General features: G+C 42.8%; 1 protein-coding gene across 1 annotated transcript in view; it reads right to left on the reverse strand.

The window, feature by feature from the left end:
* Positions 1–14,394, reverse strand: part of LOC137522227 (phospholipase A2 inhibitor and Ly6/PLAUR domain-containing protein-like) — a 45,520-nt gene extending 31,126 nt beyond the window's left edge. Inside the window, exons 1-3 of the mRNA XM_068242260.1 lie at positions 14,256–14,394; positions 7,209–7,361; positions 4,843–4,983 (exon numbers count right to left, since the gene is read on the reverse strand). Of these exons, the coding sequence (XP_068098361.1) occupies positions 4,843–4,983; positions 7,209–7,361; positions 14,256–14,394 (433 nt within the window). The remainder of the gene's footprint in view (positions 1–4,842; positions 4,984–7,208; positions 7,362–14,255) is intronic.
* Positions 14,395–15,051: the final 657 nt, after the last annotated feature.

The following is a 15,051-nucleotide window of genomic DNA, read 5'->3' on the forward strand; positions in this document are numbered from 1 at the left end:
CACAATCGCTAAATGCTAGCAATTGCGTTTTATCACCAATTTTTTTACGGGATCGCAATTTTGCATACGCAATGCGCTTGCATTGCGAAATCATGGTAAAAATAGCTCCCGACTGCGATTACGATTTGGGCAAAATCAAACCGCGGTAGTGGAAAATACCTGTGATTCCTATGTTAATAGCAAAACCTAGCGATTTAAAAATAGCTAGCGTTTTGCGTTTTTTTGATTCAGCTGTGCAGTGGCGCAGGACCCTTAATGCGTGACGTCACTTTCCTGTTCTGTTGTGTTCCTCTTCAACAGGGAACGCATCGCCCACTATGAACCTAGCCTAAGGCAGGGAACCCACCGGAGTGCTTTTTTTGAGCATTTAGGGGGCGCTTTAAATCGCTAGCGATTTCCCTATATGCTCTGCCAATGTAAATAAATGTAACAAATTCCACAGTTTCATTGCGATTAGCAAATCGCAATCGCAGGACATGCAGCATTATGGGAGGAGTGGCAAATCGCTTATGAATCGCTACACATAGTGATTTGTGTGTGATTTTAAATGACTGCAAACTGTAAATAAATAAAATAATAATAATAATAATAATTTGAAAGGATCAGAATTAAAATCGCTAATCGCAAATCACTATCACAATCGCTGGCAAAAAGCTTACATTTTTTAAAATTGCTACCAAAATCGCCGGAAAGCACTCATAAAATTGCTTACAAAACGCTGATTAAAAACGCTAGCGATTGCAATAGTACTTTGTGATTTGTAGTGGGTTCCAGGCCTAAAGTGGCTGGATAGTGTACTGGTTAAGGGCTCTGCCACTGACACAGGAGACCAGGTCTCAAATCTCGGCTCCTTCTGTTCAGTAAGCCAGCACCTATTTAGTAGGAGACCTTGGGCAAGACTCCCTAACACTGCTAATGCCTATAGAGCGCGTCCTAGTGGCTGCAGCTCTGGTGCTTTAAGTCTGCCAGGAGAAAAGCGCTATATAAGTGTTCTGTGTTTGTTGTTGTTAAATACTAGAGGGAGTGGATCAGCAGGACAGCCAGAAATTTGCATTGTTAAAAAAAAAATATATAAAAAAAGTCATCCTCCATTTTCTTCTCACTTTGATGTAACTTCAAAGTTGATCTTTCTTATTGAAGAAAGAAAGGAAAAAAAAAATAAAAAACAGGCCAACAGCATTTTATTGTATTTTGTGTGCCCACTTTTACTGTAAAGAAGACCTTTCTAAATAGATGGCAAAACATTTTTCCTCTGTATGCAGATCATGTCCCCTTGTCCTTTGCACAAGCCTAGGGACAAAAAGCGTATCTGCTAAGCTATTGTTTATTTTTATTGGATCATCTCTAACAGGCACGTGCAGAGGGGGGTGCACTGGGTGCCCAGGCACCCCCCCTTTTAAAACCTTCAAAAAAAGGCCCCTCTCGGCGCGCAAAATAAGCCACGCCCCCGACCGCGATAAGCCCCGCCCACCAGCGGGAAGCTCCGCCCCCGCCTGGGACACTTTGCAGTGAAGAGGCCCAAACAGGAATCCTAGTGTGGCATACTGACCTCTCCCTCCACCTAGGACCCATACTGACCTCTACCTCCCCCAGCACCCATAGTGACCTCTCCCTCCACCTAGTACCCACAGTGACCACTCCCTCCCCTAGCACCCACAGTGACCTCTCCATCCACCTAGCACCCACAGTGACTTCTCCCTCCACCTATGACCCATACTGACCTCTTCCTCCCCAGTACCCACAGGGATATCTCCCATCACCTAGCATCCACAGTGACCTCTCCCTCCATCTAGGACCCACAGTGACCTCTCCCTCCACCAAGCACCCACAGTAACCTCTCCCTCCCCCAGCACCCACAGTGACCTCTCCATCCACCTAGCACCTACAGTGACCTCTCCCTCCCCCTAGGACCCATACTGACCTCTCCCTCCCCAGTACCCACAGTGATATCTCCCATCACCTAGCACCCAAAGTGACCTCTCCCTCCACCTAGCATCCAGTGACCTCTCCCTCCACCTAGCACCCACAGTGACCTTTCCCTCCACCTAGCACCCACAGTGACCTCTCGCTCCACCTAGCATCCACAGTGACCTCTCCCTCCCTCAGCACCCACAGTGACCTTTCCCTCCACCTAGTACCCACAGTGACCTCTCCCTCCACCTAGCACCCACAGTTACCTCTCCCTCCACCTAGCACCCACAGTTACCTCTCCCTCCAACTAGCACCCACAGTGACCTCTCCCTCCCCAGCTCTAGCAGTGATCCTGCCTACCCCAGCACCCACACTGACCTATCCCTCCCACAGCACCCACAGTGATCTTTCCCTCCCCCAGTGGCTACCTTCCTGTCCCCTGCAGCACCCACAGGGACCTCCCAACCCAAAAACAGCACCTCTCCCATTGCCAGCGCCCACAGCGACCTCTCCCAACACCCAGCATCCACTCCCTCCTCCAGTAACTACACTGACTATCCCAGCACCCACAGTCACCTCCCCTTCCTCCAGCACCCATACTGATCTCTTCCTTCCACAGAACCCACAGTGAATTATCCTTCCCGCAGCACCCATACTGACCTCTACCTCCCTTAGCAGCAACTATGCCATTCACAGCAACACCCATAGTGACCTCCCCTTCCTCCAGCACCCACAATGACCTCTACCTCTCCCAAGACACACAGTGACCTCCCCCAAAGGACCCACGGTGACCTCCCTTTCCTCCAGCACTCATATTGACCTCTACCTTCCACAGCACCCACAGTTACTCCCCCCCAGCACCCACAGTGACCTACCCTTCCCCCAGCAACCACACTGAGCTCTACCTCCCCCAGCAACCATACTAACCTCTACCTCCCCTAGCAGCAACTATGCCATTCATAGCAGTACCCACAGTGATCTCCCACCCCCTGCACCCACAACAATCCCACCAATATTCAGCACCCACATTACACTCAACCAGTAACCCCCACTATAGCAAGCACCCAGTATTTGCACCCTGCACCCAATACTCACATCCGGCCACAATATGGCACTTAGTACTTGCATCAAATAGCCACATGAAACCCAGTACCTGCACCCCTTCACCCTATAGCGGACACCCAGTACTCACACCCACACCACATGGCACAGTACTTGCACCCAGTCCCAACATGGCACTCACTACTCACACCTGCACACCGCCTTTACATGGCACCCACTATCTGCACTCACATAACTAGTACTAGCACTCAAAGTACCTGCACACAGAACCCACATAACACACAATGCCCACCCATAGCTAGCACCCAGTGCAGGCATGGCACCAAGTATTCGCACCTATATGATACCCAGTACCTGCACACAACACCCACATGCTTCATCTGCAGTAGTTTCAGTTGCACTAAGTGCCCAGTACAAACACCAAGCACTCACCTATCACATCCAGTACTTGCACCCAGAACTCACAAGGGACTGAGTACCTGCAATCAACACCTTCATGATAGTTGATACACACCCATAAAGCCAGAATCCACATGACACCCTGTGTCAGCACCCATAATACACATGGCACCCAGCATCTGCCTTTAGCACCCACATGATAACAAATACCCTACTATCCAGCATCCATCACCCATATGTCACCATGTACTCACTCCCAGTACCCACTTGGCACTCAGTATTTGTATCTAAGACCCAAATACCCCCATAATCAACACCCACATGGCACAGTACTCGCACGTCACCAAGTTCCAAAGCCATTATATGCACCCAGTACCCGTCCATGGCCAGGACCCAAATAGCACCCAGTACCCATCCTTGGTCTGAACCCATATGGGAGAGTACTCTACCATGGCACACATCCAGACCACACATGACACTCCCTACTCACTCATGTCCAACACTCACATGTCTCCCTGTACCAATTAACACTCACATGGCACCCACTATTGTTTATCAACATCTGCTACTCATTCAACACCCAATACTGCATAGCACCCACTGCAAATAAACACCCAATACAAACTGGACCTTGGTACCCACAGCAACTTGACACAGACTGTACTTTGGCATCTCATCACCCACTGCAACTTAGCACAAAGTGAACCTTTGCATCTTACCACCTGCTGCACCTTGGCACTTACTGCAGTTTTGCATCTACTAATGCTTAGCAACCACTGCATATTGGTAACCACTTCTTCTTTGCCTGAAAAGAAGCTTGGGTGCTGATCAAGAGGGACAGAGGTCCCAGTAATGAAAGGTGAGTCTGTGCCTCCACTGTGGGCTCCACTGTGCCCACTCTAACCCACTAACAGTGGGCACCTATCACTGCTGATTTGAGGGTGGTGGCGCCAAAAGAGTTGGTTGGAAGGAGACACAAAGTCTGCTTGATACTGCTATAAAGGTATAAGTATCTGCACCCATGCCTAAAATTGCACCCAGTACTCACACCTGCACAGAGCCTCCACATGGCTCCCACTATCTGCACCAAGCACCCACTTAACCCGTACCCGCACATAAAGTACCAGCTCCCAGTACAGGCATAGTGCCAAGTATTCGCACCCATGTCACATCCAGTACCTGCACCCATAGCCAGAACCCACATGAGACTCTGTACTCACACCCAGAACCCACATGGCACCCAGCATCTGCATTCAGCACTGTTGACAACCAATACCCCCTAGCCAGAAACGAGGAGGGGGGCATGCGGGGGAAGATGTTGCCAGGCCCCTTTTTTAAATTTGAGCACCCCCCACTTAAGGACCCTCTGCACGGCCCTGATCTCTAAGGCATTTTCACTCTAAGCTAAATTAGCCCAGGTTGTCTCATTAGAATCTACTGGCCCATTTTAATGTACTCTGTAATCTTTACCTGTTACTTTTGTAGTCATGAGAAGACACCTATTCTCATTGCCTGTACATTGAATGGTATCTGAAGTATAGCACCAGGTTGAGTCAGCAGACGCACAGGTCCGACACACCAGCTGATTATAACTTGAGTTGTCTGATGGCACTAAGAGAGAGAGAAAAAAAATCTGAAAAGGAGGGCAAAAATCACTTTGCATTTATTGTTTGCTAAACAAGTCACTGTGACATAAGAGTTTCCAGTACTGATGGTAATAGTAGTTTTTTTTTTTTTTTTTTTTTATCTATGGCCCAACCTTTTGTACTTTGTGTTCTCTAGGCACAGAACAAAAATCTATAATAGTTAAATAATGTGTGCTCAGAAGTAGCCTTTATGTGTGCAATTTGTTCACATGACCAAAAGCAGAGTTCAGTTGGGCAGTGTTCAGGCTCTGTGAAAGGCACTTCTACAGTTCCTCGGACTGTATCAACCCTTCTGTTTAGTCTGCAAGGGGGAACGCACTGTCTGAATCTTTGTGGGCGTCGGTGTCCCCCACTTCCTCCTGGAGCACCGGAGTAGGGGAAGAGCCCCTTGTCCATTGATTGGACAAGGGCTCCGGGGGGGAAGGGAAGGCCCCTCTCCCCCAGAGCTACCCCATATCATGGATCATGCAGGCTGGTATAGCTCAAGGTGCAAACCCCCACTCGACCGGGGCTCCGCATTCTGGCTATCCCAGCCTGCATGGGGTACAAAGGGTTAAAGAGTGTAAAGAGGGGGGACTCCATGTCCTGGCCAAAGCGTTGTGGCTTTGGAGGGGTTTCCAGGGGGTCCGTACATGCTGAGTACGGACCCCCTGGAAACGGTGTCATGAAATTCATTACTCTTTCTTTAAATATATTTAAATTTACACTACCGTTAGGTTTGCTACACTTTTTTCCTATGAATCTTTAAAATCGATTTTCTCAAAAACTATAAGGTCTTTTTGAAAAATGTTTTAATGGTGTTTCTAGCACGTAAGGGGGCTTTGCTATTAACCGCTAAATTTGGCGGCTGCTTGCCTTCCATTAAAGTATATGGAAAAACCGTGGTCGCAAATTAAAAAAGCAAAAAACAAAAAAAGAAAAACATGAACTTCAACACCCCTTGTTTGCTGTGAACTATTTTCTGTCAGAACAGTTTGCCCCATCTCTATAGATCAGGTTTGTCAAACCTGTCCAACGGGGGCCGAGGTCCTCACATATTTTTGACATAACTCAAATTAATTGATGGGTCTGAATCAGCAAAGATGTGGTCCATCAGGTAGAACACATTCCTCTCTTTCTTTGTCCATCCTAAACACTGGCATGGACCTCCAGGCCTGAAGTTCGACACCTATGCTATAGACATACACAAGCAGGTTGTATGATTTAATGCTGCACATAGCTAGGACTAGGAAACCATTTGTACCTGGAATGGGGTTTTTAACCTCAGTCAAATATGAAAAGTGCAGTTTGCCAGGAATCATGCTGATTAATGAAAAATATAAGTATTACATTTGGAACTGAACTTTTCAAATTCAAACATCCATTATGTTACTGTGTGGGACCCCTAGTATACTAGCAGTAAAGATGGTGCCATCTGTGACAAATTTAAAGGACTACTGTTGTGAAAATCTTAAAATGTAAAATATAGATATAAACATCTACAAATAAGAAGTGTTTTTTCAATTTGTGTATGTGTTTGTATGCAAATTTTCCATGCATATTATTATTATTATTATTATTTAGTATTTATATAGTGCTGACATATTACGCAGCGCTGTACAGTGTATATATATATATATATTGTCTTGTCACTAACTGTCCCTCAAAGGAGCTCACAATCTAATCCCTACCATTGCCATATGTCTATATTATGTAGTGTAAGTACTGTAGTCTAGGGCCATTTTTTTTTTTTTTTTTTTTTTTTTTTTAGTGGGAGCCAATTAAATTATCTGTATGTTTTTGGAATGTGGGAGGAAACCGGAGTGCCCGGAGGAAACCCACACAGACACGGAGAGAACATACAAACTCTTTGCAGATAGTGCCCTGGCTGGGATTCGAACCAGGGACCCAGCGCTGCAAGGCGAAAGAGCTAACCACTACGCCACCGTGCATACCAATGAAGTCAATTTACATGACGCTCTTGTTGACTTCAAAATCCCATGTGATTTTTCTGTGTTTTCATCGACTCCCATTGGTCACAAATTACACGCAATAAAAGAACAGACTTGCAATCCAATTTTAAAATGCAGAAAAAAAAAACTGAAAATCACAGGAAAAATGCAAAACCATTGAAATACCTTATATGTGTGATAAACGCAAAATGGCAATTTCACACAATGCATACAAAGTCTGATAAGTTTGAACACTTACAGGAAGGCAGTGTTGGGGTGCAGTTGTCAGTGGTACAGCATGCTGATACCATCTTCATCTTGATCCCTCCCATCACTGATAAACTGCCACTTGTAGAGCATTGGCTTGTGGGGGTGCATGCTTTGGCATATGATATAGCAGCCACAGAGCCACCTATGAGAAGGTAAATTCCATTATTTTTTGCGCTGAAAATGAACAGAGATTTAAGTATAATTAAAGAGCTTGTAGGCTTCATTTTATTGCAGTGATGACCGAAAATGACGATATTATTTGTGCATTATTTTCACGAAAATAAGTACAATTTTTTTTTCGACAAGCAAAAATATACTCAAATAATTTAGCATTTTTGCTTAAAAAATCAAATCATTTAGTTTTGGCTTTTTTTTCGTTTTGATGTTTTGCTTTCTGTAAGTCCTCATATGGGGAGAGAAGAAATTACTTCACACAAAACACATTTTGATTGTGACAGTTATTTTTGAAAATTGCTCTTTGGTCAAAAATATAGCACTTGTTTTTTAAATTATCTATTTGGGTGAAAACATGAAAAATGTAGCCTATTTTCGTGTAAAAATGCAAAAACTAAAATGCCAAATTTGCAAGCAACACTGTTTTATTGTTCAAAAGTGAAATTTTCTTCCCCCTTTTCAAATAACCAATTGATCCTGACATGGCAGCCCCTTATCCCCTATAATATTTATTCTCCTTTTCAAACCCCTAACTCAAAAAAATAGGCACTGCTCTGAGATCTCTGGCTTAACCATAGGAGGAAAGAAGCATAAAGTACAATTATTCTCAGACAACATCATTTTATCCATTATTACCAAACCCAAAGACTCATTGGTCTGAATTCTGACGGAGCTTAACCTCTTCTCAGAAGTTACTTCTTACAAACTGAATGATACCAAAACAACAGTTCTCCCAATTCACATTCCTCCTCCCCTTAAGAAACAATTGCAACTCCACTGCTCTTTTATCTGGACTACAAAATCTATTACATTCCTGGGAATTAACTTAACTCCGTCCCTACCACCAATTATTTACTGAAAAATATGCGGCGTGGCTTTCTTTCCTCTCAGGGAAGTTGCAGAATCTTGCTAAACTGGAATTTTCCTGGATGGGGAGCATTGCTGCATTTAAAATGACCAGAGTACCCCAACTCATATACAGTATCTCTTCAAAAATCTCCCTATCACTGTCCTCAAGTCTTATTCTAAAAACCTCCGGACAATTGTCAGCAAATTTATCTGGAGTAACAAAAAACCCAGAATTGCTAGTCATATTATAATGTTACTCTCTAGAGAACTAGGGCTGTTTGTCCCTAACTTGGAAAAATATTATACAGCTTCTATACTTGATTTAGCCAGATCTATTTGGAAAAATAACACCTCTAAATTATGGATCGATATAGAAGCTGATAGTATTAGGCATAAAACATATAAGGATAATTTGACAGCTGTGATCTTAGGTTGAGAGGTCCCCATGTCCAATAACCCCGTCTCCAACAATACTTTGAACAAGTGGAAAAAACTATACCCTTCCCTACTATTCACCACCACAACCAAATCTAAAATGTAATGACCTATATAACCTATTTCTCCTCTATCACTAAAAAACCTTAACTCAAATAATTGGGAAGAGGTGGGTCTCCAAGACTACAATCAGTTATTTGAATCTAATGTGCTTAAATCCTTTTCCGGACTAAGAGGTCATTTCTCCATCTCACCCCACGATTTCTTTAAATACCTACAAATTTGTCACTTCCTAAACACTGTATAGAAACCAATCTTATCCATCTGCCACCTTCACCTATCCTCTATGCCATCTAGAGGTACTTCAACATTGTATTTATTGCTTAATTCCTTTAAACCTGGTCAAAGCAAATGACAACTCAGTCTATGGGAGTCAGAATTTGCTCTGAAACCTTCATTTGAAGACTGGTGTGAGACAGCCATTTAGAAAATTGTTTTAAAATCATTTGGCATTGGTAATGAACACCCCACACACATATAGCTAAATTTCAACCTGATGTATCCTCAGACTGCTGGAGATCCTGTGGCCATCGTGGCACACTATCCTATATCCTTTGGTACTTTCCCCTTATCCAACCTCTCTGGCTCGATCTGGAAAATTGCCTTAACCTCTTGAGGATCGCTGTCTTAAACACCCCTAGTGACCAGGCCATGTTTTACAATATAGGCCACCGCAGCTTTAAGGACTCACTGCAGGGCCATACAACTCTGCACACAAGTGACCCCCCCCCCCCACACACACACACCCTTTTCTGTTGGAGGGGTCTGATCATTCCCCAGATGTTTGTTTGTTTTTAAATAAATATTTATTTTTTATTTTTTAATACATTTTACCATTTTTTTATTTTATTTTACCTCCCTCCCTCCCCCCACCAGCCAATTACAGCAATCGGCTTCAGCCTATCACAGTGGATCGCTTTAGTGCCTCCCAGGGGAACAGCCGGTTGTCCCTAGTACAGACCTGCCATAGATCACAGCACTGTACATAGTAAATATATGGTGGTTTCGCCGTCTAAGAGTTTTCTAGCGGCGATTGCCGCTGGCAGACTGATTTGCAGAGCGGAGCTCCATCATTCATGTGGAGATGCACGCACAGCGGCGCACGCGATCTCCTTCAAAACCCCGCCCCAGGACCTCATGCCAATTGGTCCTGGGGCTGCCGCCCTGCTCACGCCAACTGGCATTGAGCAGTCGTTAGAGGGTTAATAAGATCCCAGGCAAACTAGGAAAACTCCTCCCTTCCTTAGCGATTCTCCATCTGTTTACAGAAAACTTACCCTGCCTATCAAAATATATTATCTCACATGTTATTGCTACCAGGCAAGTACTGGTAGAACATGGGAGATCTTCCTATGTCATCCCCCCCCCACAAGTCATGTCCTAAAAAAAGTGGACTTCCACCTTCTTGCTGAGTAAGCTATAGCTCTGCGATCTGGAGCAATTACACCCTTCTTCAAGTTCAACGTTCATGACGTTATCTGCGATCCTCCCCATGGTGAAGACCGGAGCTGTGCCAGGAGGGTGCGCAATCACTGGATCCAGTGGGGAATAATGTAGAAACCGGGGGATCGGCGGGGATTCAGGGGTGCCGGACACTCTTACTAGCTAGCCTAGTGCTAGCTAGTGGGTTTACAGCCATTTGGCTGTATTAAAAAAAAAAAGCACATCCCTCAAGTGGATAATCACACATAGCATTAAATTAGCAAGAGCATTTCACATCACAAGTGCTTAATAAAGTGCTGCTAGTTGATTCCAGGCCTTACACTTATCACCTAATGAAAAAACTACCCTGACCAACATCTAATTTTGGCTGCTTACGTCTGGTTTTTAATGTAATACTAATAAGTGACCACCCCCTAACCTTAATCACTCCAACTGATGCTTAGCCCTAACTCTCCCCTACTTGGTAAGTAACCTCAATGGCACTCCCCCCTTCCTGGTGCCTAATATAAACCAAATCTTTATCCCATAATCATAGCCATGACACACTGATGCCTATATTTAACCCTCTGACCAAGCTTGTTCATTCTGACATGAAACCATTTTTGATGGTCTAACCTTGCCTGTTTAACGTGTCTTAGTTCCTGGATGTAGTTTCTACGTCCAGGAACCATGCGCGCTCCCACGCACTCCCGGCCTGCGGTTCGTTAGCTAGGCAATCAGTGAATCGGGCTATGGTGCCCGATCACTGATTCCTCTCCCCCGCTGAAAAAGCGTCAGCTTCTCTCGGAAGCTGCGTTTTTTCTGGCTGTAGCGTCCCCCATGCGTCCCTCTAAGCGTATGTTACGCTTAGAGTGACGTCATGTAAACAAACTCATGACCGCCATCTTGTGGTCAAAAAGTAAAACTACAACTAAAAGTTAAAAAAATAAAATTCAAACACACATTTACATTATAAATCTCTTGTTTACATCCCACCCTCCCAAAATTACCCAAATAAAATGTTTAATATAAAAAAACAAAAAACATTACAATAAAAAAAAATAACATGTAAATATTTACCTAAAGGGTCTAAACTTTTTAAATATCAATGTAAAGATGAAATATTTCTATATTTTTTTGTTTTAAACTTGTAAATAGTGATAGATGCAAAATGGAAAAAATGCACCTTTATCTCCAAATAAAATATTGTCGCTATTGTGATAGGGATATAATTTTAACGGTGTAATAACCGGGACAAATGGGCAAATACAATACATGAGTTTTAATTATAATTATATGTTATAAAGGTATACAGTTTATTAAGACACGCATTTCGCGGAAATACGGTCTCCGCTTTATCAAGTTAATGCTTTATACCTTTATAACATATATGCCTACTCTTTATCCCTATTGAGAGGCTTTTAGTACAGTTGTCCAATGTTGCGCTGTGCTAGTAGCTCCGTACAGAGCGTCCTAGCGTTACTTGGCAACAGATCCACCATTTCCTGGAGCGAGTGACGTCACTTCCGCCCCGCATCCGAGCTTAGTCCCCGGCTCGGCTAAGAAGGACAAGGCGTATCCGGGCTGTGTACGATGTGCCGGCCGCATCCTAAACAGGTGAGACCTGTCTTATCGGTACATACTACTGTTGCGCAAAGGACTCAGAGCGCCCCTTCCTTTTTCTTTTGTATATTATTTAAGGCATTATGCGTTTTTGCTGGCTGGTCACATGTCGAAATGTCCAGATCCTTTTAAAATCCGCTCTGTGTGTATTTACCCTGTTGACTGAGCTCTTCCCATGCTAGATAATTTATCTATTAGCTTCATACAGTGAATTGCCATTTATCTGTGTTTATTGTATTGTATTTATTTATTTTATTTTTTTTGGGGGGGGGGAGGGGGTGACACACACACTTCCCAATTTTAATTGTCCATTCTGAGGTTTGGGGGGCTCTGGCACTATGGAAAACCTCAAGTAATATCACTTTTTGTCTTTTGTCTAAAGTTGTGTAAATGCGCTCATAGCCAGGCTTTACGCAGCTTGCATTCTTATCCAGCCACCACTAAAGTAGCACAATGACACTGATCTTGCAATGGCTCACAACCTCTCTTACATGCATGTGAGCATGTAAAGCCAACAGTCATTTGATTTATTTTCACCAGGGCCATTTTAAGACAAATGCATTACAGGCAAAGGCCGGGGGGGGGGGGGGGGGGAGCATGGAGCATTGAAAGTGCCATACAATACCTTTAGGACCCTTTTACACTTAATCAGTTGCTCAGTTATAACTGAAAGAAAACTGATTTTCAAAGTAATGCCCGTGTTTTCCTATGGCACAGTTTACACTTAACACGTTTTAACTGAAATCTTTTTCACAATGCACTGCTATGGAAAAAGCGCGTACCATCGCATACTAACGCGTACCAACGCACACTAACGCACACCAACTGATTAAGTGTAAATGGGCCCTTAGTGTGTCTTCTACATTTACGTGCAGCTGTAAGCAGAACCACAATGTGCAGGCAGCGGCTAGCACTGTGTTGTTGGTCGCTTGCGTGCATGCACACAATAGTGTGGAATGTGGATGGAATAGGTCTGCACCCGCCCCCTTTCCCGTCTGCATCCTTTACCTATTAATTCCTATGCCTATTATTATTTTTTATTATTATTATTATTATTATTATTATTATGTGTGTAGTGCTGCTGTGGAAGTTCTTCCTGCATTACTGAGGCTGCGTTCATCAAAAGGTAAATACACACCTAAGATACACACCACACAATCTGGCAAATAATCAGTGTCTATAGTTTTATGTAGTAAAAAGTTAATGCAGCCTCGTTTTTGTACTGCTGCTGTCCTGTTGTCAAAATTGTCCCAATATTGCGTTTATAATATGTGAAATATTTCTATTGTATAATTTTTTGTTTGTTTTTATTCTACAGAAGCTATAATTTTTAAGTAAATGAACTCCCACACACTTACACAAATAGGCTAGAAAAGGCCTTGAAGGTGGCCACAGGTGTTATTTGACTCATGGTTTACATCATATGGAAAGTGTTGTTTAGCATGCAAGTACATTTAGGGGAGGGGGTGATACAGGTTCTTTTTCCTGAGGTGACAAAAAGGCTAAAAACGGCCTTGCATTTCACTGACTTAATGGGCTTGATTCACTCAACCGTGATAACTCAAATATCACACCTTATGAAAATATATCACACCTTATCAAAGTTAACACACCTTATCAGAGTAGCATAACGAGCGCTACAAACCCGCAGGGTCTCAGGGCAGGACGAGTGCCATTGCCAATTAGCAGGCATAAGTTTGTAGCGCTAGCTATGCTACTCTGATAAGGCATGTTAACTTTGGTAAGGTGTGATAATGATAACTTTGATAAGGTGTGATATCTTTTCATAAGGTGTGGTAACTTTGCTAATTTGTGATATCTTTTCATAAGGTGTGATAACTTTGATAATTTGTGATATCTTTTCATAAGGTGTGATAACTTTGCTAATTTGTGATATCTTTTCATAAGGTGTGATAACTTTGATAAGGTGTGATATCTTTTCATAAGGTGTGATAACTTTGATAAGGTGTGATATCTTTTCAAAAGGTGTGATCTTTGAGAAGGTGTGATATTTGAGTTATCATGGTTTAGTGAATCAAGCCCAATGAGTGTTTGAGCTGGGGTCTCCAAGTCTCTCTCTGTGTGTTTTTTTTTTTACTTTTAATCAAGAAAACTGTTTATCGAACAATTATAGGTAGAAAAACTGTATAATAGTGTATAATAGTAAGTGCTCTTAAAATCCAGATACAGTCAAATAGTGGCAAGCAAAAATAATAAAAAAATAAATTAAAAAAAATATATATACTGTATATATATATATATATATATATATATATATATATATATATATATATATATATATATATATATATACAAAATAAGATTACAGGCCAAACAGCATAATGAACATATGTTGCATTTTGGTCTGTCAGGTAAGCTGTTTTGATTGGGCACTGGCTGCTTATGTGTGTCTAAAGCCAAACAGCTATTCAGGGGTAAGCTTCAGTTCTCTTTCCTATAATGAGTGACTTACCTGAGGTGGATTGTGAGTATGCAGCCCCACAGGAATAGCCAGAAGGACACACAACACTGGATCCCGAACATGAACTCGATGTTGTAGAAACACAAGTAGAACAAGACAATGAGTAACCTAAAGACAGAAAAAAGAACATCCCTGATTGGCCATCATTGTGGTAAACATGAGTTCTCTATAATCAGTATCTTTCACATAAAAAAAAAAAAAGTCCTATCTTTCCACAGTGTCACAGTCAAATGCTCTTTCTCTGTTATCTTCATCTGTGGGGCATAAGAAACGATTCTTATTTAATGCACAAGGGACAGAATTGATTTGCATATTGGCAAGCCAACATTTAGCAGTTTAATATATGCAGAAATTGTTTGAAAGGCCAATTTTATACTTTTGCCTTAGCTTACTTTTTTTGCGATGTGGAATTGTTATGACTATGCAAAATTTGTGCTCATCAGTACAAATGCATAACCTGTGTTACCTGTAACGATTGGTGTCAGCACACAGAGAGAATCTGATTGTTGATGATCTGCAGAATCATCAATAATACAGATGTATACTTGATTATGGATGATCTGCAGAATCACCAATAATACAAGTATGACTAACCTCTGGACACCTAATGAGTAAAGTGCTAGATGAACTGAAGGCTATCTCCCGAGGAGCGGGAGATGTAAACGGCTCGGCCAAGAGCCACCTGAGGGGCAGGTGGCCCTGGGCAGTGCAGAAGCTATCTCCTTGATAGTGAGGATCTGGTAACCAGGGATAATGATATCAGATGGTAAACTGTACTGCAGCCAGA

This window comes from Hyperolius riggenbachi, chromosome 6, assembly GCF_040937935.1.
Source record: "Hyperolius riggenbachi isolate aHypRig1 chromosome 6, aHypRig1.pri, whole genome shotgun sequence".
NCBI classification, from domain to species: Eukaryota; Metazoa; Chordata; class Amphibia; order Anura; family Hyperoliidae; genus Hyperolius; species Hyperolius riggenbachi.